The 24,154-nt window shown below is 44.4% G+C and overlaps 1 protein-coding gene across 1 annotated transcript in view; it reads right to left on the bottom strand.

Annotated features, from left to right (window-relative positions):
* ASPSCR1 (ASPSCR1 tether for SLC2A4, UBX domain containing) overlaps window positions 1-24,154 on the bottom strand; it is a 133,548-nt gene that overhangs the window by 37,528 nt on the left and 71,866 nt on the right. The window contains exons 9-12 of the mRNA XM_075014451.1: window positions 21,784-21,865; window positions 18,902-18,968; window positions 11,491-11,553; window positions 11,089-11,141 (exon numbers count right to left, since the gene is read on the bottom strand). Coding sequence (XP_074870552.1) covers window positions 11,089-11,141; window positions 11,491-11,553; window positions 18,902-18,968; window positions 21,784-21,865 — 265 coding nt within the window. The remainder of the gene's footprint in view (window positions 1-11,088; window positions 11,142-11,490; window positions 11,554-18,901; window positions 18,969-21,783; window positions 21,866-24,154) is intronic.

Genomic DNA, 24,154 nt, shown 5'->3' with positions numbered 1-24,154 from the left:
TTAGCCTGCTAAACCCAGGGTTGTAAGCTCAATGCTTGAGGGGGCCATTTAGGGATCTGGGGCAAATAGGAGAAGGGGAGGGGAGAAAGGCATGTGCTTAGCGCTGCAAAGAGGCAAGGGCCTGAACTCAATGAGCTCCCTTCCAGCTCTATGAAATGTGTATAAAATCAGCCTCAAACCCTGAAGTACAGAGTGTGAAATCATTTCCATTCTATTTTGTTCTTAATCCTTGAAATTCACATTTTGTGATGGAAACTTCTGAGGAAGTGTTTGGATTGTTACAGGCAAGAGTAATGTAGGTTTGACACTGGGTTCTCCGAGTACAAAACACGCTGCAAGGGTGTCTGTCAAACACAAGCAGTTTATTCCCCGACAAGTTTTAACAAAACTCCTTAACTAAAAAGCATGACAGGAAAGTGGCTCTTACATCCCTTCAGCAGCTGGGGACCCCAGTCAGCTGCGGTCGAGTGGGAGTGGTCTAGTCTTCTGGGGCATCAGAGCCGTGGCCCATCAATGGCGTCCAAACTGCCCTATTTTCTGTGCTGCCTTATATACAGTTTTTTCCTGCCTTGATATGCAATTCCCTTAGATCGCTCATTACCATTTAAGGTATTTCCTTATGTTAGTTATTGACCTATCAGTACTTGTTCAGTTCCTTATTTTGCTTGTGTGTGTTTGTTACATTCTGGTCGCAATAAACCACATTTGTTCCCTTCTCTTTATCCTTACCTACATGTGTTCTGCTACACTAGCACCATCGCTTACCTGGAGTGCTGGTTTTTCCTAAGGCATGTCCCTGGCTCATCAGATATGGGGGAGTGTGTTACCCCTAAACTGTTGTGTACAAAATTCTTCCACAATTAACCCCTACAGGATAAAATTCTCTCAGTTGTTTTGGAGTTAGTTTTAAAAAGAAATCTTCAATGTAAAAATATTCCAGCAATCTCCTTTTGCACCAGCTTGTTTTTACAAATACGACTCTCATAAGCCAAGCAGATTTATTAAGTTTTGGCAAAAACAGGTTTTATAACAATAATTATGAGCTTTTGGAAATCTCATACTAAGCATATATAACAAGAAACAAGGAAAATAACAGACTGCCACTAGCCATCATATACAGCCTCTAACTAAAACATCTCCAGCACATCAGTGATCTACAACCCATCCCGCATAACAGTCCCTCACTCTCACAGACCTTGGGAGACAGGCCAGTCCTTGCCTACAGACAGCCTGACAACCTGAAACAAATTCTCACCACCAACTACAGACCACACAACAACAACTCAGGAACCAATCTCTGCAACAAGCCTCAGTGCCAACTCTGCACATGTATCTATACCAGTGACACCATCACAGGACTTAACCACCTCAACCACACCATCAGTGGTCATTCACCTGCATATTTACTATAGCAATATATCCCATCAGATGACAGCAAGGCCCCTCTACCATATATATTGGCCAAACAGGACAGTCTTTATGTCAAAGAATAAATGGATACAAATTAGATATCAGGAATGGTAACACACAAAAACCTGCAGGAGAAAACTTCAATCTCCCTCCACACTCTGTAACAGATTTCAAAGTAGCCATTCTGGGGGAAAAAAACACCTGCAGAGCTGCAATTCATTTACAAATCTGACACCATCAATAAAGGACTGAACCAAGACTGGGAGTGGCTAGCCAAATACAAAAGCAGTTTCTTCTCTTGATGTTCCCACCTCCCTGTTAGCTGCTGCAAGTGGGCCACACCCTCCCTGACTGAATTGAACTCATCAGTTCTGTCCTTCCTCTTGATTGGAACTCTCTCCATTTCATAGAATCAGAGAAGGGGACTCAGGAAGTCATCTAGTTCAGCCCCCTGACAAAAGCAGGATCAACCCCAGTGAAATCATCCCAGCCAGGACTATGTCAAGCCAGGAATTAAAAACCATCTAGGGATGGAGATTCCAACACCTCTCTCAATAACGCATTCCAGTGCTTCAACACCCTCCAGGGGAAAGTTTTTCCTATTATCCAATCTACACCTCTCCCTCTGTAACTTCAGACCATCACTCCTTGTTCTGGCATCTGAAACCACTGAGAACAGTCTCTCGCTCCACCCTCTTTAGAGCCCCCTTTCAGGAAGTTGAAGGCTGCTATCAAATTGCCCATCACTCTTTTCTTCTGCACACTCAATAAGCCCAAATCTCTCAGCCTCTTCTCATAGGTCACGTGCTCCCATCCCTTAATCATTTTTGTTGCCCTCTGCTGAACCCTCTCCAGTGTGTCCACATCCTTTCTATACTGGGGGGCCAAGGACAGGATGCAATACTCCAGATGTGGCCTCACCAGTGCTGAGTAGAGGGGAATAATAACTTCTCTAGATCTGCTGGAAATGCTTCCCCTAATGCAACTCAATATGACATTAGCCTCCTTGGCTACAAGGGCACACTGTTGAGTTATATCCAGCATCTCATCCACTGTAAACCCCAGCTCCTCCTCTGCTGCGCTGCTACGTAGCCAGTTGTCCCCAGCCTGTAACAATGCTTGGGATTCTTCTGTCCCAAGTGCAGGACTCTGCACTTCTTGTTAAACCTTACCAAATTTCTTTTGGTCTAATCCTCCAATTTGTCTAGGTCACTTTAGACCCTATCCCTACCTTCCAATGTATCTACCTGACCCCCTAGTTTAGTGTGATCTACAAATTTGCAGAGGGTGCAATCCAGCCGCTCATTCAGGTCCTTAAAAGACACTGAACAGCCTGTATAATTAGACCTCTGGAATCTCCACTAAATTGCATCTGATGAACTAGGTCTTCGCTCACGAAAAAGCTTATGCTCCCAAATATCTGTTCATCCACAAGGTGCCTTAGAACTTCTAGTTGTTTTTGAGGAAATTCCATGAATCTGTTAACTGCACAGTTACCTGCCCATGTTCCACTTCCTGGTGCTTCTACCCCATTCAGAAATAATAAAGGTGGATATATGCTGCTCTGAGAGTGATCTGGGTAAATACTTAGGCTAGGTCTAGACTGAAAAGCAGATCTATGATATGCAATTCCAGCTACAACAACTGCGTAGCTGGAATCAACATACCTTAAATGGATTCTTCTGGCTGGCCACACAGAGGGAGGTCAACAGGAAGAACTCTCCCATCCATTTCTGTTACTCCTCACAAGAATGGGAAGTACCAAGGCCAACTGTAGAGCTCTGATGGTTTGATTTAGCATGTCCCCACTAGGCGCATTAAATCAAAACCACAGAAGATCAACCCTGAAGGAGTCGCTCTTCAAGAAGTGTAGCCATTCCCTTTATTCTAGGAGTTAATATACGCATCTGTTGAAGCAGAGAGTATAAAATTAATTGACTTCAGAGTACCAGAACCTGTAGCTTTTGAACACCCAAGGCACTGTAAATCACGTCTACACCACCAATGGTTTGCCACAACAGCTCTACTGGCAAACCATCCTAGTGTAAACGCAGTCTATAACAGCAAAAATAATCTTTTGCTATTGCAGTTTATAACTGGATTCCTGAGCTAAGTAAGTTACCCTGGCAAAGCACTTTTGTGCCAGTAAAATTGACTACACTGGGGTTTTTGGAGGTACGTAAGTGTCACTTCATACTGACAATACTGTACCAGCAAAAGTTTCTGTACAGATCTGCCAGACAAAGGAGTTCACATCATCTTTGTTAGTCCACATACTCACCTGGATTGATTCCCACTTCCTTTTTCCCCTCTAAGTCCTCACTTGCACCTGTGCAGAGCGTGTACAAAGTGCTCTTACTGGTTAGTGAGAATTTCTGGTTGTTAGCATTTTACACTCTGTAAAATATTTGGTGGTCATAGTAAATAAACAGCTCAACATGAGCTACCGGCTGCAGTGGCCAAAACAGCTAATGCGCCCCTATTATGCATCAACAGGGGAATCTCGAGTAGAGGCAGAGTGGTTATTTTACCTCTGAACTTGGCACTGATGTGACAGCAATTGGAACAGTGTCCAATCTTGATGCCCACAATTCAAGAATGATGTCACAATTCAAGAACAATGTTGATACATTGGAGAGGATTCAGAAGAGTCACAAGAATGGTTAAAGAACTAGAACTTAAACACACAACTTTCCTAGACGTTAAAATCATGGACTGAACAGACACATTGGATTTATTACTTATTACAACCTATAAATCTAAGATTTCATCATGTGTGCTTTAAGTAAATCTCACGGACAAGTCAAAGGCAAACTTCTACTATAAATACCTCTGACTAAATCCTAGCTACTTCTGGAGGGAGCTCAGGGGCACCGCTGCTGCTCAAGGAGAGAAGCATGGACTGCTCACAACTGCGCTGGCATTCCCTGGGACTAGCCACCAGAGTCACTGCCCGGGGGCCATTACAGCAGCAGCCAGCATGGCTGCCCAAGAAGCTGACCCTGAGTCCTCCCCAGCTGCTTCATTCACGGCAGCTACAGAAGTCACAGAGGCCTCAGAAAGGCACAGAATCTATACTGTCTATTACCTCTAACAGATTCAAAGCCTTATCTATAACCCCTTGGCCCCAGCTCCTTTCACTCCAGACATATCTCCCTATGAGCGGAGCAGTGTTAACAGGCCAATTCGTCTTAAATGGTCCCTAGAAACATGTGTGAACTAGTTACGCTAAGCAATCTGTTCCAGGCTGCACTCACCTGTGACGCCACTGCCTACACTAGAATTGAGGTATAACTTATATCACTCAGTGTGACCCCTGAACAACCTAAATTACACTAATCTAAGTGCCAGTGTAGACAGGCCCATGGCAGCAGAAGAGCTGCTACTGCCTCTTGTTGGAGGTGGAGTAATTAAGCTAAGAGCTGAGCTCTTTCCTGTCAACTTAGAGCAGTGGCGGGCAATCTCTGACCTGAGGGCCACATGCAGCCCATTGAGATTGCGTCTACACGTGCCGCTTCTTCTGGAAGAAGCGGCTTGGTAATAAGCCGTCCGGAAGAAGCTAATGAGGCACACATGTAAATTTCCCGCTCCTCATTAGCATATGGGCACCTGGTTTGGAGTCCAGAAGAAGTTCTTTTGGACTCCAAAATACAGATGTAGACACATGGCCTGTGGGGATCTTCTTTCTGGAAGCCCCTTCTTCCCCATCGCTAGATTACAGCATCTCCACCAGAAGTACAATAGCTGAATTTCTAGGTCATGTCTACACTATCCACAGGTGAAGGTAGGCTGATATGCCCCAGTGTGACATACCAGTAAAAGAATGGCCAGCCAGGGGTGAGGTTCTGGATGCTGCTCAATACCCTCGACTGCATGGCCACAATGCACCCAGACTTCGGTCCGGAGATAAGGTGGATGAGCACCACAGCTGTTACAGACAGCTCCAGGCTTGCTCCCCAACTCTTCCCAGAGCCCTGTCCCCCGCCACAACCCATCTCACTGCCCTAACTCTGGCACACCTACAACCCCAGCCTCCTACCCTGAGCCCAATGCACTCCATCCCACTTCTTACAGGTACTGTTCTATTGCAACCACCCTGTAAGACGGTCAGACAGGGTTTCCCAAACTGGGGGGGATGCCCCTCTGGGGGGGGAGGTGAGGAGATCAAGCCCCCTCATCACTCCTCCCACCCCAAGAAAGAGCTGGCCATTGCTTCTGGCTTACAGCTCCTGCCATTTTATGTGGGCGACCCAGTGCAGCCACTATAAAAAGAGGGCAGCCGGCAAAGAGCCACACAGAGCTAGCTGCCTTCTCCAAAGGTGAGTGAGCATGGGTTGGTGAAGGGTGAGGATGGGGTAAGATAGGGGACTGGGGGGGCCTGGCTTTGTGGGAGGGCACAGGAAGGGCTTGGGCAAGTTAGGGCACCTGGCCCCAGCATTGCAGGGCTTGGGTTGGTGGGCGGATGGCTGCCACGCAGCTCAGGCAGGTGGCTGGGGTAGGTGGTTGGCAGGAGGCTGGCCCTGGCAGCACAGGGCTCAGGTGGCTGGCAGGCGGGCAAGCTGGCCCTGGCAGTGCGGGGCTTAGTCAGCTTGGGTGGCCAGCTCTGGCAGCGCAGGGCTTGAGTGGCTGGTAGGGGGCTCAGGCATCTGGCCACCTGGGGCTGCCCCAGGTACCCTCAAGGGGCCAAGAAAAATTATTTGTGCTTATTTTTAATTTTAAATAACATTTTTATATTGAGCTTTTGTGTTTATTTTAAATTACAAATTGAATTTTTTGTTAAGGGGGGGGTTAGATGATGGTAAAGAGGAGGTGGGGGGAGGCATGAGGGCTTCTCAAAAATCAAAAGGGGGGGGCAATGCCAAAAAGTTTGGGAACCACTGCTGTAAGGTCTCTAGTGTAACATGGCCCTACTATGGTTGTAGCCTGAGTACCTTTCCCAAACTGGAAGAAGAGCTTTGTGTAACCTCAAAAGCTTGGCTCTCTTGTTAACAGAAGTTGGTGCAATAACAGATATGACCTTGCCTACTTTGCATCTCTATTATCCAGGAACTGTCACAGCTACACCACCACTGCATGTGCGAAAAATTAGACAACATTCCTTATAGTGATAGATTCAAGGAGTTCAATATGTTTAGCTCAGGGTTCTCATACTGGGGATCACAAGGTTATTATGTGGCGGGGGGGCGGTGAGAGGTCAGGAGCTATCGGCTTCCACCTCAAACTGTATTTGGCCTCCAGTTTATAATAGTGTTCAATACAAAAAGTGTTTTTAATTTATGAGCTGGGGGGTGCACTCTTGGAGGCTTGCTCTGTGAAAGAGGTCATCAATACAGAAGTCTGAGAACCACTAATTTAGCTTAACAAAAAGAGGACAAGGAGTGACTTAATTCAATCTGTATGTACGTAGGAAGAACAGATAATAATGTACTCTTTATTCTAGCAGAGAAGGTATAACCATGATCCAATGGCTGGAAGCAGCGTTCCCTGTAAGCTGCACACCTGTGAGGCCACTTAGGAGAGATTCAAATGCTGCCCAGCAGACTAACCCACAGCTAAATGTGTGTTTTTGTTGGTGGTGCACATTCACACATACCTCAATGCACATAAATTTAATTCCACAAATGGATGGAAAAGATTGGAGGAACATGAGTCAAAGTTAGACAAATTCAGACTGTAACTAAGATGTAAATTTTAAACAGTGACCACTGGATTAATTTACAGCAAGGGCCATAGGGGAGTCTCCATCACAAAACTTCTACATTAAAATTGGATGTTTTACTAGAAGATCAGCTACGGGAACTGTTTTGAGGAAGTTCTGTGAATTCTGATGTACAGCACATCAGTGAGCTCCAAATGATGTCTTCTGGGCTTAGAATCTATCACCCACTCTACAAAAGTCATGATGGTGTCAGGCCCCAGAGCGGAGCCTGGGGTAGATACAAAGTTTGTATCTGTATCTACATTGTATCTCCAAAACGAGCAAGGGATATCTGAATCCACAGCTGTGGATATTTGCAGCTACAATTTCCATGGATAGCAGCAGCTGCTCCAGAACTGAACAGGCCAAATGTTCTATATTTTTCTCCTCTTCACCCTTAAAACCAAGGAAACCAAATGCAAAAATAATTGCATTACATGAAACCTAAAGGCTTCAAAATCAAGCACTAAAAAGCCAGGAAATGCCAAGTTATATTCTCTACAATGTTCAATTGCTTAAGTTGCATATACCAAACAAAGCAGTTTAACTCTTTCCTTATTATGCATGAAATTCCACATACTACTGTTTGTCATTACTGAACTAATATAAAATCTACAGGGTCTATAAGGTAGCTAAGTTAAGAGAGGAACACAGGAACTGTCAGTGCCATGGTATAGCTAGTCCAGTATCCTGTCTCCAACAGTAGCTAATATCACATGCTACAGAGGAAGGTGCCTAGAACACTGCAGCAGGCAGATGCTAAATCATTTGCTCTCCATTAATCCCTAATAGTTAAAGATTGGAGCATGAGATTTTAAGTCCTTTCCAAATTTTGCTAGCAACAGTTGTAAAAACGCTAGATATTGCTATTATCTATACAAGCATCCAATCCCAGCCTGAACCTTGCCAACAAATTCTGAGTCCCAACAACATAGTATGACTACAATTTCCACACATTATTAACTAACTAGGATTAGTTTTGGATGTGTCACCTTTCCTTTAGACTAGGCAAACTGAAGCTCCTGGTCTACCTTCTGTAGACCATTCATCCTGCAACAGAAGGCTGAAATGAGAACTAGAGGAAGGAGCTGTAAGTGAAGAACGTGACCTATTCACCAAAGGAGTTGAAAAGGAAGGAAGGCACAAAGGGGAAGTGAGGCTATATCTGCACATCAAATGCTACCGTGCTGCAGCCACAGAGAATCTGCCTCTGGAATTTCCACTACGCTGCATCTGAGGAAGAGGGTCTTTGCCCACAAAAGCTGACACTCCAAATTACCTCTTAGTCTGTAAGTTGCCATAGGATAGGACTTCTCACTGTTTTTGTTTGTTGAGGTGCAGGAGGAGATGTGGGGTGCTCGCTCTAGAATGGGGATCATGGCTGGGGCTTGGGGTGGAGGTTCCAGTAGATGGCTGGGGTGTAGTTGGGAAACATGTACTTAAAGCAGCTCGTTTGGCAACTTAGCAAGGCCTGCCCCATTCCCCACACTGCTCCCAGATGTGGCCAATGCACCCTTGTGGTCCCTGCAGCTATAGTCTCACTGGCCATAGTCAGGCCAGCTGATGGGGGTGGGGGGGCACACATGGGAGAGAGAATGGTGCAAGGGACTGAAACAGACAAGGGGGATAATTGCATAGGGGCCCAGCATTTCAAAGGGGCCTGGAGCTCACGGCCACTGCTGCTACTGCATCAGTGGCCACAGCCACAACCCTGGGACCCTTTGAAACACTGCGGAACCATTGCTCAGGACAGCTCTTAGGCTTCAGGGGCCAGTGCCATACTCTAGACAATGCTAAGGAATGTCTGCCCTCACCCATGTCCCTACCATCCACGGCTCCACCCCCTTACAGGACACAAAGTGCCGCACCGCCCCAGCACTCACCTAGCTCCTTGGCCCCCATTGGCTGTTGGATCTGTTGATCACAGTTCCCTGTTCTCAACTATTGGGAACTGCAGGGACAGAGCTTGCAAGCAGGACCAGCAGAACCACCCCTGCCCCCTCCCTCACCCCAGAGTGTGGGTCCACACTGACTGCTTTTGGGAGTGACATGGAGCTGGGGCAGCAGGGAGATCACAAGCCAATGGGAAGGGTCCCTCAAGGAGCTGCAAGGGGACAGCCAAAGAGGCAGCAGCGGCTCTGGGGCTGCAGGTTCCTGACCCCAGACCAATGCCAAAGGGAGAGATTCTCTGTCTGGGTAGGTAATCCACCTTCCTGTAAGGCAGTTTCCAACACAGACCAGCCCACACAGAGGCAGCTGGGATCTAGAGGGGTTCATTGGGGCAGGTATAAAGGGGAATCAGAAAGCAGAAGGGAAGGTTTCCCTTCACCCTGCACATACCAGTTTGAGGAATTTACTCTGCACATGTCATTAGAAATTGAATTAGAGTTTGGTTTCTCTTTCTGTAGCTTCCCAGAGCTTCAAACAGAAATGCTCTCATTTCCCACCACAGCAACTGTGTAGAAATATGAGACATGTTGGGTGACAGCTGTAGGCAAGTGGCACAAACCAAGGGAAGCTGGGAGGAGTTGCCTTCACAATGAGAGGGAAAATCTCCCAGTTCAAAGACACGAGGAGCTTTCTATTGGCATTTGTTATTAATTAAAATGCATAAAGTGGCTTTGAAGAGAGAAACACTAGGCTGGCTGTTTTCCACAATGACTGTCTCTCTCTCTCTCTCACAGATCGTCCCATTCCTGCCTGGGGCTGGGAAGGCAGGGACACCAGCACATTCAGACAAAGGTCAGGCTCCAGTGGAGACAGCTAGGTCAATACAGACACAGCAGACTCAGGCAGCGGTGTTGGGGCCAGAGCAATTCCTCAGCCATTGAGCAGCTGAAGCCGGAACAGCACTGGGAACTCCAGAAGGCAAGCACACTTGAAACAGTCTTTAGTTAGGGATCATGGGCAAAGGCATTGTAACAAGGGCAGAAGCTGGCAAATCTTGCAGAACTACCCAGCTTCAGAATTAATTGTAGCTTTTGGTCAAGATTAATCAGCAGGCTCCTCCTGGTCAAGAAAGGGGGAAAGCTGTAGGAACACAGATTCTCATACTTACTTGTCTCCATGCTTATTTAGTAGCCTGACAACAGCTGCACTCGTATCTTCTCCACATGGCCTCATCAGGAAGGTGTGGATTTTGGAAAGCTCTATTACGAACAATTTCAGAGGAGCTCTAATCCCTTCCTAATTCAATGTCGCTGGAAAGGCACTCTCTCACATACACTCCCATTACATCCTGCCTTGTTCCTAACCATGATCTTTAACTTATCACTCTACAAGCGACCACACTCCAGTCCTGAAGGGAAGCCCCATGTACACACAGTGAAATTGCCAGCTAGGTCAATGGTAGAACCATTTTACCCAGTGTCTCTCCAGCAGTTCTTAACCCTATAGGAACCTCTGGGCTTAGATTTCAGTTAGACCACATCACCTGGCAAGTGCAAAAGCCTCCAGGAATTCCAGTCTGCCTGAAAATTCTAAACATGGAAAGTGGATCCTCCATAATACTCAGGGTCCACTTAAATTAACCTTTCCCATCTCTGAAATCAACACTAAGTCAAGAGAGACCATCTCCAGTGTCAGACCATTAGTTCCTCATACAGCGCAGAAAAGGACAATGATCTGTTCCGTCCAGGATCCCACCTCCTGTCCCACTGGGTCACACAATAAGTTTATCTACCTACCCAGTAACTTGCCTCTTGCATTTCTTCAAAGGAAGATTATCTAGAATCTCTGCCTCACATCCAACTAAAATACCTTGGTACAACAACTGCCCTTTAATACAAACAATTCATTTTTTCGCACACAGTGGATTCCTCAGTGAGGAGCTTAGACTTTGAAAACCTGAATCCACTGGCCATAATTGAGCACAAATCTACAGAGGTTATAGTATCATCCAGCCCCCCTTTAAAATTAGTACCATGCCTGTTGAAATGATGAGAAGGGAAGCAAATCAGACAGAGAGAAGTAATACTCACCTGGAAGAGTGTTTCATTCTCATTACTCAAGATGGTTCTGGGAGGTGCAATAACTGAAGTTAAAGAACAAATTACTATTAGGAGAGCATGTTAGCTAAAACAACAACAGGATGGTTTCGGGGGAAAACTCTTCCTCCTCACCAGATGGACACATCCTGATTGTCCATTCATGCTTCAATGCAAGTCCTGGCAAGTATGGCTACAAAATTAGGGCACAATTATTTGTATTCCTGAGTCATATACAGGGGAAACAGTCCTATCTGAGCCAAGTATCAGCACATCACCACTGGGGAAGGAGAGGAAACAATCCTCCCCTAGGTGCTGTACCAGGCCACCACTCCAGGGAAAGGGCTGCAAGGGAAGGAACGGATACAAGAAACCACTGATAATATGGATACTCACACAAATAAAATGGCAGTGCTGCATCTGCAAGATGGTTTCTGACAAAGTCTCTCAAAATGCCAACTGTTAAGTGAAGAAGAACAGTTTGCAGGATTAGACAGTCCGTATCTCCTGAGCCCCCAACACAGTTCATATGCTGGGCAAGAGATACAAACTGTTCCTTAAATACTCCCCCTACATGACAGAGTATATCAAGTACCTCTCATTGGAACAAGTATTAGTTAATTACCCCTATACCCCTCTCTGGAAAGAAGCAGCAGACTCCTCAGCAGCAGCACAGGGACCCAGAAAATCAGTCAGTGAGTAAATCACTGCATTGGCCCTTACTTTCACCAAAATCCCCCTCCTCCCATTTTGCCTTTCAGGCCACTAAACCCAACTTGGTTTTCCAAACAGCCCTGATGGAGAGAGCACTTTCCACCTAGGTCTCAGATAACTTACCATCATACCTGGGCATTACCTGTTTATCAGTTCCTCTGTGCATAGTATCTCCTTGACCATCCGTTTTCATTACATGACTGAAGGGAGCTCCTGTTTCTCTGAAAGCAGTCGATGAGTCTTACATGTACTGCCACAGGTTCACAAGGAGTCTTCCCAGACACCCCTAGGGTCACTTCTTTACATGGGAAACACAGATGTGTGCACCAGTCACATCTGTGATAGACTGATGATAACCTGAATGAATTTTACTGAACTCAAGTTAAACTTAATTGAAGTGGGGCTATTACCTTTGGGATACATTGTATTGGAAACACAATATGCTAACATTTATGTACAACCATGAAAGTGCACAAAACTTCATTAGGAGGAAAACAAGATTAATGCAATCTCTGGGAGGAACATGGAAATTCAAAGGTCTTTTTGTATCAAATGTGTGTGAAGTGGATTTCCTAGGAAATACCTCCAGGTGAGGGAAATGCAAATTCTCCCCCTCAGTGACACTACTACTACTACTTAACTACCGTACTCCACATGGAGCATAGGTCACCTAACAGTCTTCTCCACTTCAAGCCGTCTTGGGACAAAACTTTTAACCGGCTCCAGGAGTACCTCAATTGTTGTCCTTCAACCTCACTAGATCTTTTCCACATTGTCCAAGGTCTTCCTCTTTTGCGCTTTCCTTGCAGGTTACATGTGAGAACCTGACTGACTACGCTGGATGATGACTTTTTGAGAGTGTGGCCTAGCCATCCCCACTTTCTTCTCTTGATTTCAATGTCAATTGATTCTTGTCCTATTCTGTTCCAAAGCTCCTCATTTGTGATGAAGTCTTGTCATTTGATGTGAAGGATCTATCTCAGACATCTGTTTATGCATGTCTGTAGCTTGTGATTTGAAGGCTTTTTAGTACACCAGGTCTTGCATCCAAACAAGTGCACACTCTTCACATTTGTGTTCAAGATCCGCAGTTTCATCTTTGCAGATATTATTTGTGAACTCCATATGGGATGGAGAGTTTTGAATGCACTGTTGCTTTCCCTGTCTGGCATTGATCTTTTTGTTTGTTCCGCCATCTATGCCCATAATACACCCCAAGTAGGTAAACTACTCCACATCTTCCAAGTCATCCCCTCCCAGAGTGATGGTGGTGATGTTGGATGGGTTGATCCTCATCATCTTGGTCTTTCCCTTGTTAATTCTCAGGCAAGTCACTGAGGCAGTTTAGTGTTGTGACTTCTTTTTCATGCTTTCATCTCAGTGTGAAAGAAGGGCAACATAATTAATGTCCTTTAGCTGTTTGAACAGTGTCCACTGAATGCCTTGTTGATGACCATCTGTTGTCCTGTTCATAATCCAGTCCACTGAAATCAAGAACAGGAAAGTATGACAAGGGTGCCTATTGGCACCTCCCAACAGTACGCTGAAGGATTCTGTCAAGACACCAATGTGAACTTGGCATGTCAAGGGTTCGTATGTTGAACAAATCAAATTAATAATTTTGGGTGGGATGCCACGGTGTTGTAGCAGATTCTGTAAAGTACCTCTGTCAACAATGATAAAGGGTTTTTTAAAGTCTACAAAGCTTATGTACAGGGGGGCCTTCCACTCAAGCGACTGTTCTATGATCACGCAGAGTTGCTATCTGGTCAGCACAGGATCTCCTACTGCTGAAGTCAGCCTGTTATTCCCTGAGCTGTCTATCAATTTCTGTCTTCATTCTCTCCACGGGAATCCTACTGAACACTTCCCCAGGAATAGACAATAACATGATATCCCTCCAGTTCTTGCATTCCTTCAGGTTGCATTTCCTTGGAAGCTTGATAAGGTAGCCATGTTTCCAGTCTTGTGAGATCTCTTCAGGTGTCCCAGATACATTATATACCATGTTGACTGATGTCTCACTACCTGCCTTGATTGCATGTACTGGGACTTTGTCTGGATCAGGTGCTTTTCCACTTTTCAGATGTGCAATGGCTTTTCTGATTTCTTCTTTTGTAGGTTTGCCACTGTTAATTTGCACCAGTATACTTGCAGGCGGTAACTCGGGACGTTCCATGTGGGCAAGGCAGTTCAGCAGCTCTTCAAAGTGTTCCTTCCATCTACTGAACTGCTCACTTGGGTTTGTTAGCATACACCCCTCCTTATGCTGTACTAGATGATCCACTGTACGCCGTGACCCAGCTAGCTTCTGTGTGATGCTACAGAACTCTTTCAAGTTTCTCTGTCCTGCAGCTTGTTCAGCTTGTTGTGCAGGTTTTCCACAAAGTTCCTCTTGTCTCATTTTACAGCCTTTTTAACTTCTTTGCTGGCTTCTGAATACGGTCTCTGAGCTTCCACCTTGGCTGCTCTTGCTTTGCTATTGTTGATTGCTGCTTTTCTGTCCTTTTGCTCCTTCACTTTTCTCAGAGTTCCTGCTGTGATCCATTATTTGTGATGACTTGTCCTCTTTCCAAATGTTTTATTGCAGGTTTCTTTTCAGGTTGTTTTGGTGCGTTTCCAACTAGCCTCTTTCGGGATGAGGTTTGTCAGAAGTGCATATCTGTTGGACAGCTCCACTTGGAAACCAGCTCCTGTCTCTAAAGCCTTCAGCTGCTGTGTTGAATCTCAGTCTCAGCTTGGTCACTTTTGTGGTGTACCTCTTGAGCTTGAACTGGAGTTTTACCATGACCAAACAGTGGTCTCATCCTACATCTGTTCCTCTTTTATCCTGGATGTCCTGCATCGATCTTCTGAAAGAACTGCTGATACAGATGTGAGCAATCTGGTTTTCTTACTGGTGGTTTGGTGAAAGCTAAGTAGCTTATGGGTTCTTTTGTGTGGAAAAACACTACCACTTATCACCAATCCACTGAAGGAACAAAGGCCACTGAAGTGCTCTCCATTTTCTTTCATGTTGCCTAGGCCTTCTTTTTCCATGGTCTGTTCTCTGCCTGTATTTATGCTTCCAATTTTTGCCCTGAAGTCGCCCATCAAAATCAACATATCCTCCTTTGCTTTCTGGTTCACCACGCTTTGTAGTTTCTCACAGAAGTCTGTTTTACATTCCTCAGCTGCTTCACTGGTTGGTGCATAACTTTGCACAATTAATACCTTTCTCCCTTTGGTGTAGAATCCGGTTGTGATGATACTGCTGTCCACTCCATTAAAGCACCAGATGCCTCTCTTGATAACATATAGTCCATATATTCTGTGTGTGGTGCACCCTCTTCTTCATGTCCTGAATAGATGACGGTTTCACCTGTTGCCAGGCGTAGCTGTCCAGATTGTGTCCATCTTGTCTCACACAAGCCCAGAACTGCAAGCTTGTACTGTTTCATTGCCACTGCACTCTGTGCTGTCTTCCCCGCGTCATACACAGTCGGAACTTTCCACGTACCAAACTGGGTGGCTGTCCTAGGTGAGAGAAGAGTCACCTGCAAAGCAGCTTCCTTTCCGCTTTCCCTGCCATACTTCATACCCAGTCCAAGCAGATTGTCAACTCCTCCCAAGACTTGTGTAGTCCTAGGTTTCTTTGTATATGTTTCTGTAAACTTTTAGTACACAACGACACCTCACCGTGACAAGGCATGGACCATGAGGTAGCCTCCAAAGACAACCTCTTGAAAATATGCCAATGGAAGAGAGATTCACTACATACTAATTACCTCCTCATGAAAACTCTGGACCAAAGATCCCTGTTCTATACTAACAGATTAATCATGAAGGTGCTTGTTCTGAGCTGAAGTAGTCATGAACTTGTAACCACAAAGAAAACACTAAGGCCAGGTGTTGAAAGCCTGTTGTTGCTTGACCCCACGCTAGAGCTGTGATAGACTCTTGGTAAGCTCTGAACATGTGCTGGTTCTTTTGTTTTATTTAATATATGCTTTCTTAGTAGCACTTTTTTATATTAAGACAAAAGTAGTCTTGTTTAGAAAGAGTTGTGTGGTAACTTATGTCCATAACAATCATTCTGTTAGCAGTTTCTGAAGAGAATGCAAGAGGTCTATTTACTACTTAGGCTGACTATCTTTACTGGCAGTAACTGCTGAGCCAGGACATACTCTGATAAGAAGAGACCTTGGTCTCCACATGAGAGGCAACTTATGGGAAGCTGGAATTCTCACATTGGGTGCCCTTACTGGACAACAGAAAGAGCATCACGTGGTGACAGGTGCCAGTTGCTACCTTCTAAAGGAAGCATCATTAGCTGTACAAATGACTGAATTTGCAGCTGCTACTAGTTTGGGGTTCTTTGAAACCTTTACTTATTCCACTGGTTTTGCTATATACCAACATCAACTGGCTACCAAGTTAACCCTTCTGTTACTAACCCTTCTATTCATCCTAGGGCCCTGAGAACAGAGTAGGCAAAGTCCACACAACACCAAATAAACACAAGCTGTAAAATCTTGCTTGAGTTAGCCAGGAACCTGGATTTGCAGAGAAGGACAGAGACCACAGTGCTCCTGAAACTCTGGTCACAGAATACTAAAACTGGAAGGAACCTTGAGGGATCATCAAGTCCTGTTCCCTGCACTGATGGCAGGATCAAAAACCATCTAGATTATCCCTACCAGTGTTCATTTAACCTGCTCTTAAAATCTCCAGTGATTGAGATTCCATAACTTCCACAGGCAATTTATTCTAGTGCCTAACTCCTGCTAGCAGCTAGGAAGTTTTTCCTAATGTCCAATCTAAACTTCCTTGGCTGCAATTTAAGACTACTGCTTCTTGTCCTGTCACCAAAGATTAAGGAGAATAATTTTTCCCTCTCCTCTTTGTAAAAGCCATTTACGTACTTAAAAACTGTTGCACCTCCTTCTCAGTCTTTTCTTTTCCACACTAAACAAAAGCAATTCTTTCAATCTTCCACGATAAGTCATGTCTTTTAGACCTTTATTAGTTTTGTTTGCTCTTCCCTGGATCTTTTCAATTTGTCCACACTTGGTCACCAACTCTCAAGTCTAATGAGACAGTGGGAGTTTCCTAGGGAACCAACTGGCAAAGGCATGTTACTCCTTCAAAGGTGAAATACTTAAATAACAGCAAGAAGAGCAATTGGGTACATATCCGGACATATTCCTGGCAAGAAGCTCTAACCTCTCAACTACTGTGAATGAGCAGAGGACCCGTGCTTTGTTGGTAGCTTTAGACACAACAGATGAATCAAGCCTTCTCTTGCACTCTGGCTAGAACAAGCCTTAACTCCCACAAAATGCCACTATGTAGTAAGACAAGAATAGCTTGACCCTAGTTGGGACACCAAGCTTTTCTGGGAATGGCCCCTATCAAGCAGTCCTGGAGACAAGTGCTTTTTCTTTGCAGGTCTTGGTAAGATGAATGTATTCAAGCTTCTCTCTACGCAACTCATTAGAACAACATGAGCAGACTGCACAAGCTCCTTTTAGAATCACAGAATCCAAAGCTGCAGGTCTGGAAGGAACTTCAAGAGGCCATCTAATCCAGCAGCTTTTGATTGGGAACATGCACATATCTTCCAGGGGAGTACATCAACTGATCTAGATATTTGCTAAGTTTAACACATTACATAAAAAGTCAGTAAAATGGAAATTTCATACAATCACGTATTTGTACTGGTTTATATACTATTATAGTCCAAGTGATCTATAATTATATGGTAAAAAAGGAGAAAGTAAGCATTTTTCACTAATAGTGAGCTGTGACAGTTTTGCATTTTTAGGTCCATTTTGGAAGCCCATAATTTCTAAGGTAAAGCTTTGGGTATGGGAGACAAATCACACTCCCAAAAGCGGTACAGTGGTTTGGAAAAGTTGAGAACTGCTGATCTACACTAGTCCCCTGCATTCCTGGCAGGACCAAGCACCACCTAGACCATCCCTCACAGGTGTTTATATAACTGCTCTTAAAAATCTTCAGTGATGGAGATTCCACAACCTCCCTAGGCAATTTATACCAGTACTTAACCATCTTGACAGTTAGGAAGTTTTTCCTAATATCCAACCTAAGCCTCCCTTGCTACAATTTAAAGCTATTGCTGCTTCTCTTCACAGAGGTTAGTTTTTATCCCTTATCCCTGTAACAGCTATTTAACATACTTAAACTGTTCTGTCCATCTCTCAGTCTTCTATTCTCCAGATTAAACAAACCCCATCTTTTCCACCTTGCCTGCTAGGTCATGTTTTCTAGACCCTTAATCATTTTTGTAGTTCTTCTCTGAACCTCCTCCAGTTTATCTCTGTCTTTTCTGAAATGTGGTGCCCGGAACTGGGCACAAATAACTCTAGCTGAGGCCTAATCAGCGCAAAGCAGAGCTGAAGAATTAAGTCTCAGGTCTTGCTTACAACATGGCTACTAATTCAGCCCAGAATTTTTTTTATATATGTATTTTTTGGCAACAGTGTTACACTGATGACTTATTTAACTTGTGATCCACTAGGAACTCCAAATCCCTTTCCACAGTAGTCCTTCCTAGTCAGCCATTTCCCATTGTGTACGTATGCAATTGACTGCTCCTTCCCAAGTGGTATTTTGCAATATTTTTATTGAACATCATCCTATTTTCTTCGGACCATTTCTCCAGTTTGTCCAGATCATTTTGAATTTAATCCTATCCTCCAAAGCACTTGCAACAGCTTGACATTGCCCAAAAACTATATACACATTCTCCCTATGTCATTATTTCAATCTTAGGTGAAGATATTCAACAGAACCAGGCCCAGAAGAGAGCACTGCAGGACCCCGCTCAATATGCCTTTCCAACTTTGACTGTGAAGAATTGATGATAATTCTGTGAAAAGAGTTTTCCAACCACTTATGCGCCACTTTTGAAAGAATATTATCAGGCGGATGGAGCTGTGACAGATGAAACTTCTTCTGACTGAAGAGTGTCACTCTCCCCAGCTGTGACAGAGATGCCCAGAACCCCCACTTGTAACCCTACTTCACAAATGTAAGTGGCACTGCAGGTTAGGCATCACCAGTAGCACAAAAGCAGGAATGCTCTTACCAGTTTCACTGGGGCGGAAGAACCCTTGCAGAACATGGCGATCTGGGAACTGGACCCTCAGCACAATCTAGCCAGAAACAAAGCTGTGTCAGCACAAACCTTGATTCTCAGAAAATAAGAGCCCCATTCAAATAAACTGAAGTCAGGGCTTAGGTAAAGGCCAGGTTATCTCTGCTTCATAAGAGGCTCACATAGGATTTACTCATTCTGTGAAGCTGCACGCACCCAACACAAATACATCAAGTACACACACCCCCTGGGAGGGGACCACACAAAGTGACCACCCCTCCCCAAAGATCTTGCTATTTAATTTGGAAAAAAATGTTACAGGAGTGGAACAGCCAGCAGAGAGATGCACATGGAGAAGTTGAGGAAAACTGAAAGAAGCCCACATGGTCAGATACATATGCACCACTTGAAATGTCCAAACCATTTTAAAATCAAGAGCATAAAAATCACCATAGTGGGTTAGACCAATAGCCCATCTAGCCCAGTATTTTGTCTTCCTAGAGTGGCCAATGCCAGGTGCTTCAGAATGGAAAAACAAATCAAAGCAACTATCATCCTGTGCAGTTCAGTCCTAGCAGTCAAAAACCTAGGTACACATGGATCCATTCCTGATCCTCTTGGCTAACTGCCATTGATGGACCACAAATTTACCTATTTAAAAAAAAATCCATTTATAGCTTTGATTTTCACAACATGCCCTGGCAACAAGGTCCATGGGTTGACTGCATGTTGTGTGAAGCAGTACTTCCTTTGCTTGCTTTAAACCTGCTGCCTATTATTTTTATTGGGTGACCCTCTGCTTCTTGTGTTTTATGAAGGGGTAAATAACATCTTTATTCATTTTCTCCAACACCATTCATGATAGTGTAAAGTTCTTTCAAAGCCTCCCTTAGTCATTTGTTTTCCAAAGTGAATAGTTCCAGTTTTATTACCTTCTCCTCACATGGAAGCTGTTCCATCCCCCACATCATTTTTGTTGGCCTTCTCTGTACCTTTTCAAATTCTAACGTACCTTTTTAGAGATGCAGTGACCAGAACATGCAATATTCATGGAATGGTGCACCATGGATTTAATAGTGGTATTGTGATATTTTCTCTTATATTATCTATCTTTTTTTTATGGTTCCCAACACTTGTTCGCGTTTGTGACTTCCACTCTACATTGATCAGATATTTTCAGATAACTATGCACAGTGATTTCAAGATCTTTTTCTGGAATGGTTACAGCTAATTCTCAGACTCCATCATTTTGTACGTAAAGTTGTGATGTTTTCCAATGTGCATTACTTCACACTTGATGAATTTCATCTGCCACTGCTGCCCAGTCACTCTGTTTCGTGAGTTCCCTCTGTCACTCTTTGCAGTCAGCTTTGGACTTCACTACCTTGAGTAATATTGCATTGAATGAACCCACTGTGGGCAAGATGATTTCCCACAGATATAAAACATATCATACACTTAGATCTTCTCTATACCACAGAGCTTGTTGACAGAAGTTATTCTGACATATTGTCATCACTGTACGTAAACCATGCTTGCATGGTCACACTGTGTTCTTTATGTTAGTGAAGCATATACCCAATAGCAGTTCTTGCATTGACAGAAAGCAGTGCACTGTGGGTAGCTATCCCTTTCTGCAACTGGCCATGAGATGCTTTGGGTATGGTTTGCAATGGGTAATGGGGTCGGTGTCAAATGATGAATGTCTCGATCTCATTGTTCAGGGGCATCATGCTAGATTTCCAGCTGCTTTTCAACTCCCTGGTAATCTGCCCCTCAGCAACTTTTGTTAGGAACTGTGGATCCTGCGTTGTTGTTCAGTATTGTGGTGTGCATTCTGAACATAACTCTGTAAGGGGAGCTCAGTTGGTGGCTATTTAGTTCAGGGAGCCACCATAATGTGGGTTTTTGCAGTGAACTGGGCCTGCCACTGTTTGGTTGCACTGTGTTAAGAACTTTGCAATGACGGCCCACAGACGGAAGGGTGTGAGAGACTGTACGTGAGTGAGTTGGGACACAGCAAGTATGCTGACACGCTGTCCCTAAGTTCAGACAGCAGTTGGAAGCAACCAGTTCTGGAATCAAAAGTTGGTCGGCACAGACCGCTCACCCCAGATCAGCAAAGAGCAGTATACCCGGAGGGGGACACAGACATCATTCCCCCTACTCCCTGGCTTTGCGCAGTAAAAGTCTCTTCTCCCCAACCCTCCCCACAGCAGCTCGCTCACACCCTGGCTGCTGGATGCGCAGGATTCCACACTTAAGTTTTCATTTGGTCTTTCCTTCAGAGCTCTACTACAGCCTCCTCAGCCCACAGACTCACGTGATCTACCCCTCCCTCCTCAGCAGTCCACGCAGGAATGTGTTCACTGCTGGGAGCTGCATCCTCAGCGGGACAGTAACCATGTAAGCTCCTTGAGATGAGCAATTTCAAAACTTCCAGGGTTTTAAAAGAGTAGATTGCCCACCTTTATAGTTGGATGCAGGGCAGCAGAGTTCAAAATGGTGAGCAAATCAGTCATGGTCTTTGTGGAATGCCTCCCAGAGGCCAGTTACGGTAATATAAACACAGCATCTACAGTGACACTTCACTGATCTATCTTTGCTGCAAAAATCTCTGTACCTCTCATCAAGATGTTTTTATTTTGTGGGCAGAGTAAGATAATTTTGTCAATTGAAGGAGCACTGTAGTGTGGAATCTTCCACTATTTTGTCAACAAAAGCTGCCTTTTGCAAAGAAAACTGTAGAGCACAGACAAGGCCTTAGAAACCCTTTCCCCTACAAATACCTGTAAGCGGTGGTCACTGTTTAGGTCCTAAAGCTATCTGCCTACTAAATTTACACTTAGCCAGAGGAAAGGAAGAGATACCACCTTTGGGTAACGCTCCAACTTCTCCTTCATCTGAGCTTCTCTCAACGATTTTGTCAGCAAGGGAGCTTCTTCTAGCCGTTTCCTGGAAGGCAAAAAGGAGACAATCTGTTACTGTAAATGTATCTTAGTGGTAGAACTAATTAGATGAAGTGTCAAAACAGTAACAGAGAGGTAGCCATATCGGTCAGCATCTTAAAAAAAATGAAAAAAGCAGTCATGTTTAGGTCCAGTGATGGTGTCTCCAGAATAAATATGTGGACTGAGTTGGCAATGGGATTTGTTGTGAGGAAAAGTTCCAGGATTAGCATTACTGTGGTATGGCCTGTGGCTAGGTGGTTGTCTGTAGGAGAGAACAGGTCTCTCACCCAGAGCCTGTTGGAGTGTAGCATCATGTTCCAGTATAAGTTGTTGATAATGTGCTCACGGGATTGAGTCAGTTACAGGATATGGGGCTCATACTCCTGTACCAATGTTATATATGCCATCATGTGCCAGCAGTGCCCCTCTACTATGTATATTGGATAGAATGGACAATCACTTTGCCAAAGAACAAATGGACACAAAGCAGACAATAGAAATCTGAATACACATGAACCTGTCAGTGAGCATTTCAGTGGAGTGGGCCATACCGTTAAAGACTTGAGAATATGCATTTTAAAACAAAGACTAACATCAGACTACAAAGGAAAACATCTAAACTAGAGCTCATGGTCAAATTCAATACTTTGTTCATTGACTGCAATAGCCACAGCAATTACCTTATGCATTACGAAGGCATCTTTCCCCATACTTGATATTAGTAGTGATCTCAGGAAAGTTGCTTAATAGACACCTGCAGCAAGTAATTTTCTTCCCCCTCCTCCCCGCCTTTCACCCCCTTCTGTCCTATTTAGCTGATTTCACTTTTTTCCTATCTCTGTTACATATTCATCATGCCAGTTCACTTTCAGCACTATTTCCAGATCTGAAGAAGTGGGTCTGCCCCATGAAACCTCATCACCTAATAAATTATTTTGTTAGTCTTTAAAGTGCTACATAACTGCTTTTTTGTTTTGTCGGAACAGGTCAATACAGCAAATGCTGCTCCATCACCCCCTGCTCCCACCTCTACTCTCCATGCCACCTGTCCTCAGACCCCAGTGCCTTCAACACACCTTCTTCTCCACTACTTGTAAACCCGGAACAGCACCAGCACAGCTACCCTAAAACCCCAAGCCCAGATCCCTCCACACTCTCTTCCTTCCCCATCAGGTTCATCCTCTGTCCAGGACCACCACATCTTGGCAACACTAACAGCTCCGAATCTGCCCATAACATTGCCTTGGGAGCAAAAAGGATTTCCAGATTTGAGATTCCAAAACAACTTAGATATTTGTCCCAGTACAGGTTCCATTTTAAGTACGCTTCATGAATTCTCTTACCTGTTTGCAGAACAGGGTTCCAAAAACCTCAGCCTCTTTTTAAAAAAAATCTTTTTAGCCTTTATGGTTGTAAAAGAAAACTGAAAACATGACACAGCTGACACAGTAATGCCTGCTTGACTTTGCATATAGCCTGAATTAAAAACTCATGTAAGTGCAAATGTCTCTCTTGACCTCAATGATGGGCTAACATCTCTGAAAACTCAGTGACAATTGCACTCAGAGCTATGAACTGTTTCACACTAGCTCCCTGTAGCAAAATCATCCTGCTAATATGCTTATCCCACAATTCCAAACTGCTACCTCTAGGTCCCCAGGATGCAAAAGCCCAAAATACCACTTGCTGGATTTCCCCAATATTGATGCAGTTAATTGCATAATAATAAAAAAATGCAATGTATTGAAAATTGGAGATAAGGGGGAAGCATAAAATCTGCTCATTTTCAACCAAAGCAATTCTATATTGATTACACGGAAAAGCAACTGCTGCATAATGCCCAGATTGCCACTGAATCTCAGAATCATGCCAGAAATGTTAGGGCAACCGTGCGCAGAAAAGAAGTGCTGTGAAGAGGTTCCAAGGGCATTTTTTGGATACCAACCAGGTGTACTACTAGACAGTAAAGAGAGCCCTACCCGGGCTCAAGCAGAAGCTTAGTCTGACACCATATGAATTCCAGGACATGAAGTGATAGAATATAGCCACAGTTTTAAGGCTGGATCCAAAAAAGCCCAGGTGTATAAACTAAATACAGAAGTCAGACAAGCAGGGGATTAGAACTCGATCATTGGGACTGCAGATTAGTAGTAGTCTAAATCACCAGCTGGGTTGCTCACATTTCTCATTCACTGAGTTCGTCCTTGGGGAGCACAAACTAAGCCACTGCCTGAGCTCTGAGATGAGCATGCGCACAGCTCACCCAATTTCAACTCCTCCCTGGTCTCAGCAC

This window comes from Carettochelys insculpta, chromosome 20 (genome assembly GCF_033958435.1).
Source record: "Carettochelys insculpta isolate YL-2023 chromosome 20, ASM3395843v1, whole genome shotgun sequence".
Taxonomy (NCBI): Eukaryota; Metazoa; Chordata; order Testudines; family Carettochelyidae; genus Carettochelys; species Carettochelys insculpta.
The sequence above is the reverse complement of the archived record's forward strand: the minus strand, read 5'-3'. Positions and strand labels throughout refer to the sequence as shown.